Below are 6,040 nucleotides of genomic sequence, written 5' to 3'. Positions count from 1 at the left end.
GATTTGTTCATGGATTCTGGAGAAAACACTTGACAGTAAAAGTTGCTTCAGGTTAGGGGAGTAATAAGAAAGAGAGAAAGAAGATTAAAACTTTTTCCATTGGTCAGCTGGGAAAAGAAATTAAAGGTGTCCTACCAGGAAAGCTTCTTTCCCTGGTGCGTTCTGAAATACTTTATTCCACCTTACTTGATCTCTGTGTTGATTGTTTTCGGTCATGAGGTTAACGGTGATTAGAACTCGCTTTGATCAGACATGGATGTTGCCCATGTTAACTGGCTGGTAAGATGACTGTATTTTTCTGGGTAGCACTTACTAACCAAGAGTTGACTGTCACTAGTGTAGAGTTATAGCTGAAAAGCAAGGGTGGAAAAGGAGGAAGACAGCTTGAATAGTCTGTCATTTGCAGTCCCTTTTAGGGAAAATGACATAGTAGATACATGTTGGAATGTCAAGATGCAAAGCAGTAGGGATGGCAAAGGAAAAGGCTACAGAATTGCAGATGGAAGGTAGTTTGCCTTCAGTCTGGAAGATGAAAGCACTGTGCAGTAATGCTGTGAGCTTCTGGTAATACTGGAAAGCTTGAGACAAAGTTGTTGGTCTGTGGCACTCTCACCACCTTGTGGTTAAGATGCTTGATCTGAGAATCCAACCACAAGGAAAAACTAACTTTCTTCTGGTTAATATGGTACGTTAAAAATTCAAGAGGACGACTCAATATGAGTTACACATCTTGTTCCGGTTTATTGATCACGATCGCCTATATTTATACAGTTACTGATAGCCCATGCACTACTAAACACTCTTTAATTGGTTACATTAGTTTGTCCACCTGCCTATCTATACGTAGCTATAGGGTAAGCTAGAATTTCCATGTTAGTCTCTGCGTCTGCTTACAGTGGCTCAGTGTATTATACTTTGATACCTACACAATAACTGGCTGTATTAAGATTGGATACGTAATCAATAGCTTGCTGTATTAGTGGATACATGTACAGTGTAGCCCACAGCAACTAAGATACAATTGGTTACATCAAGCGTATGAGAGCCTAGTCTCCAAAACTTGCTAACAGTTTACTATTGTGTCTTAACACATCCCAGTTTCTTCTTATCTTGCTTGCACTGCTACTTTTGCTTCTTTACCCATGGCTTTTTTCATCCTCGGTTCATGTCAAGCTCCACGTAGGCACTTGCTGACTTAGGATTGTGGCCTTCACTCTCCGTAAACGCCATTTTCTAATGCTAAGACATCAGGATTGGGCACAAAATGCCCGCTGCTTTGCAGCCAGTCCACAACAGTTCAGTGTCATTCACTCAGTTTGAAGCCTGGGTTGTGCAAGTCAAAATCGGGGATTATTCAACCCTTCATAATTGGCATGCCCACGCTCCATCAGCCGTTGTTCCACACAAATAAGCTTAGATTTCTGAGGTGTTCTTGAGGTGAATACAAAAAGAAGTGTGATTTATGTTTACAGAAGCTGCAATTTAGGGTTAGTAGAGAATGCTGAGGTTAAACTTTGGCTGTTTATCCAAATGATGTGCCAAAATAGATACTTACTGTTTGAGAGAGTTCTTAGCCGTGAGGTATGTTATGCCTCTGCTAATGTGCAAAACATTTCCTTACAGCATGCCTTGCTTTGCCTGGGCACTTGGCCTTGCTTTGCCTGTGCACTTGGGCTGATGCAGCATTGATCAGAGGGATGAGTATGTCCACACATTTTTATTGATAAATACAGATGAAGGTAGTGGAGAAAACATGGGTGGAATTTGCTTTTGTGGAATTGATGTGCCGCACAACTGAAGCAAATGGGAGAGGAGGTGGTAATATGTGACTGGGATTGTAATTTGGAGGAGGGTGGAACACGTATTTGGGAACAACACAAGTAAATTCTGGCTGCTAGTGGTGTCTGTGGCTTCAGGTGGTACCCAAGCAGAAGAATCGATGGTTCTGCCCTGCTAATAATACTAATAATACTCAGAAAGCCTATCCCATGACTATTCTACAGAAGTGGTCTGAGTTACTTGTGTTGCTTGGGAAGCCTGAGTGGAAAGAAGTGGAAGCAGTAATAAAACTGTTGACTTGCTTTTCTAGATGTTTTGGACTCTATTCCTGAAGAAAGTTGCGAGAAAGATGATGGGGCATTGGAAACGATGATGGATAAACCAACGCCACCATGGTATGATGTTACTGAGATAATTGATAAAAAAAAAAGTAGTGGGGGAAAAAATAGAACTTTACTTATTGGAGTTGCATATATTGCATCTCTTGATCCTTAGTGGAATATTGCAGTAGTCCACTCCTTACACCCACCTGATTTAGCAAGATAATCCAAACGTAACTGCCACTTGCTGCAGCTGGCAAAGTTGCAAGGTTTTTATCTCTCTTTTTAACTGCATTCTTTCAAGCTTTAAGAGACAGGTGGAGAAAACAGATTTTGGTTTCTGAGACTGCATTGAACTAGGCAAAGAGTAGACATTCACAGATGAGCCCTTCTTCTGTGGTTAACACCACCACCCCCCCCCCCCCCCCGAACACCAAATCACTGTCTGCTAAAATTGCTTTGTTCTGTAGCTTCTCTTAATGCAGTTCCAATAAAAGATCACAGAACAATAGTGTTCTAGAATGTTTTGGTCTGTTGGCAGTTAACTGAGCTGAGGAAAGTTTCATAACCTTCTGAATAACACATGTTCCAAACACGTTTTCAGCTTTCAAGTACTACTGTATGTCATACTTGAAAGCTGCCTAGTAAGGGACAAATGGAGTTGGCAAAGGAAGGTTGTACTGTTCTTAAGACATCAGTACATGTAGTTGGATAAAACTCCCAAAGGTTGTCCAGCTAGTTAAAAATTAAAGCCTGGATTTCTCTTAGTGACTTCATACAGCATAAATTTTTTTGCTGGCTTGTGATTCTAAAGATAGGTAACAGCAAATATTAATGTTTTAAGGTGCTAGGAAGTGGGGACTACATCTTACATTTTAGTCATCTATGAAATTAGCACTACACTCATCAGAAGTTATAAGACTGAAGTTTTTGATAGCCAGATGATTGTTAAATATCAGTAAGTTCACATAAGAACGTACTTGTGGGTGCCACAGGGGATTCAGAGGAAGAGTGTTTAGGAAAAACAGGGAAAAGAACATGAAGTCTGCAGAAGACTTTGTAGTTGTTTTTCAGTTGTATTGGAGAATACAGAGGACTTGCTTATAAAATGTATTACAAAATATGTTTGCTTTTTGTTTTTAATCAAGGGAAAAAACATTACTAAAAACTTGATTAATAACTTTGGGAGGCTGATACACAGCTAGGGCTAAATCTGCTCTAATTGTCACAATGCTCTCCCTATAGTAAAATTGCCTTCTGATGACCGGGACGAATTGAGGGAAATCGTAACGGACAGATACGGGGCACATAAGATGTAATGGCCTTCTACTAAGACTTGAATGCCACTCGCTTTATTTGTCTGTGAAATAAGTTTTCTTTTTTTTTTTTTCCCACCCCAAAGTTTCTCTTCAGCGGCTTTGGAGATGGCAAAAGCATCTGAATACAGAGAATTGTTAGCTGAACAGGTAATTCTTCAGTCACTTCCTGCCTGTCAGGGAAGTTAAACTTAAGACATTTGCTTCGTACATTGAACAAAACCTGGAGTTAATATTTCAGGTAGAGGCCTGTATTTTTTGTGGTTTTGGTTTGGTTTGTTTCTTTTTTTTTATTGTGGAGGGGGGAGTGTTTTGGTTTTTTTTTTCCTGTAGTATTTTTACACATTTGAGTCAGTCCTGGAAAACTCTAAAAGCCGTTGGGGACTTCATCAGGCTTTAGGGCAGGGCAGTAGGAAGTTGACTTCAAGTACAACATTTGGGGTGTCACCGATTCTCTGCTTGCTTGCTTGTTTTGTTGGTGTGAGCAGTGGTCAGAATTTGATATTTAAGGTGTATGTGACCTTAGGGCTTATAAGGTGCCTAAAAGCAACTTGGTTGTATAGTTGCCTATGGCACAATTGTTCAGTGTAGTATAGAATCATAGAATAGTTAGGGTGGAAAAGACCTTAGGATCATCTAGTTCCAACCCCCCTGCCATGGGCAGGGACACCTCACACTAAAACATGTTACCCAAGGCTCTGTCCTACCTGGCCTTGAACACCACCAGGGCTGGAGCCTTCACATTTTCCCTGGGCAGCCCATTCCAGTGCCTCACCATCCTTACAGTAAAGAACTTCTTTGCCTCGGTCTTCACTGGCAAATGCTCTGACCACACCACCCAAGTCGTTGAAGGCAGACATAAGGACTGTGAGAATGAAGACCCTAGGGCCACTGTAGGAGAGGATCTGGTTCAAGACCCTCAGGGGTCAATGCTGGGACCAGTGCTGTTTAATATTTTCATCAACGACCTGGATGAGGGAACCGAGTGTACCCTCAGCAAGTTCGCTGATGACACTAAACTGGGAGGAGTGGCTGACACACCAGAAGGCTGTGTTGCCATTCAGCCAGACCTGGACAGGCTGGAGAGTTGGGCAGGGAGAAACCTGATGAAATTCAACAAGGGCAAGTGTAGAGTCTTGCATGTGGGGAAGAACAAGCCCATGTACCAGTACAGGTTGGGGGTTGACCTGCTGGAAAGGAGTGAAGGGGAAAGGGACCTGGGGGTCCTGGTGGAGAGGAGGATGACCATGAGCCAGCAATGTGCCCTTGTGGCCAAGAAGGCAAATGGCATCCTGGGGTGCATTAGAAAGGGTGTGGTTAGTAGGGCAAGAGAGGTTCTCCTCCCCCTCTACTCTGCCTCGGTGAGGCCGCATGTGGAATATTGTGTCCAGTTCTGGGCCCCTCAGTTCAAGAAGGACAGGGAATTGCTTGAAAGAGTCCAGCGCAGAGCCACAGAGATGATGAAGGGAGTGGAACACCTCCCTTATGAGGAGAGGCTGAGGGAGCTGGGTCTCTTTAGCTTGGAGGAGACTGAGGGGTGACTTCATCAGTGTTTACAAATACGTAAAGGGTGGGTGTCAGGATGATGGAGCTAGGTTTTTTTCAGTGATATCCAGTGATAGGACAAGGGACAGTGGGTGTAAACTGGAGCATAGGAGGTTCCACGTTAACATCAGGAAGAACTTCTTTACTGTAAGAGTGAGAGAGCACTGGAACAGGTTGCCCAGGGGGGTTGTGGAGTCTCCTATGTTGGAGATATTCAAGGCCCGCCTGGACAAGTTCCTGTGTGATGTACTCTAGGTTACCCTGCTCTTGCAGGGGGGTTGGACTAGATGATCTTTCAAGGTTCCATCCAACCCTTGGGATTCTGTGAGACCATCTTAAGAACCTGAATGTGCACACGTCCATGGGACCTGATGAAATCCATGTGTGGATCCTGAAGGAGCTGGCAAATGAAGTCGCTAAGCCACTGTCCATGATATACGAAAAATCATGGCAGTCAGATGAAGTTCCCAGTGACTGGAAAATGGGAAATATAACCCCCATTTTCAAGAAGGGGAAAATGGATGACCCGGGGAATTACAGGCCAGTCAGTCTCACCTCTGTGCCTGGCAAAATCTTGGAGCAGATTCTCCTGGAAGGCATGCTAAGGCATATGAAAACAACAAGGTGCTTGGTTGCAACTTCCCCTGTGTAAGTTTTAACCCATTACCCCTTGTCCTGTCACTAGAGTCCCTAGTGAAGAGTCCCTCTCCAGCATCCCTGTAGGCCCCCTTCAGATACTGGAAGGCTCAGAGGAGGTTTCCACACAGCCTTCTCTTCTCCAGGCTAAGCAGCCCCAACTTTCTCAGCCTGTCTTCATACCGGACGTGCTCCAGCCTCCCGACCATCCTTGTGGCCCTTCTCTGGACTTGTTCCAACAGTTGCATGTCCTTTTTATGTTGAGGACACCAGAACTGCACACAATCCTCCAAGTGAGGCCTCATAAGAGCAGCGTAAAGGGGCAGGATCTGCTCCTTTGACCTGCTGGTTACGCTCCTTTTGATGCAGATCCTCTCCTGCAGTGGCCCTAGGGTCTTCATTCTCACAGTCGTTGTGTCTGCTTTCAAAGACTTGAGTGGTGTG

At 43.9% G+C, this 6,040-nt stretch overlaps 1 protein-coding gene and 1 non-coding gene across 2 annotated transcripts in view; both read left to right on the top strand.

Moving 5' to 3' along the window:
- The window catches only part of HAUS6 (HAUS augmin like complex subunit 6), a 29,105-nt gene that overhangs the window by 1,721 nt on the left and 21,344 nt on the right, over window positions 1-6,040 (top strand). The window contains exons 2-3 of the mRNA XM_034072786.1: window positions 2,090-2,174; window positions 3,502-3,565. Coding sequence (XP_033928677.1) covers window positions 2,090-2,174; window positions 3,502-3,565 — 149 coding nt within the window. The remainder of the gene's footprint in view (window positions 1-2,089; window positions 2,175-3,501; window positions 3,566-6,040) is intronic.
- LOC117437988 (small Cajal body-specific RNA 8) lies at window positions 3,283-3,413 on the top strand. Its single transcript, XR_004550622.1, has one exon. It is a non-coding gene; the product is annotated as a small Cajal body-specific RNA 8 (non-coding RNA).

The sequence above is a fragment of the Melopsittacus undulatus genome, chromosome Z (assembly GCF_012275295.1).
Source record: "Melopsittacus undulatus isolate bMelUnd1 chromosome Z, bMelUnd1.mat.Z, whole genome shotgun sequence".
In the NCBI taxonomy this organism is placed as follows: Eukaryota; Metazoa; Chordata; class Aves; order Psittaciformes; family Psittaculidae; genus Melopsittacus; species Melopsittacus undulatus.
The sequence above is the reverse complement of the archived record's forward strand: the minus strand, read 5'-3'. Positions and strand labels throughout refer to the sequence as shown.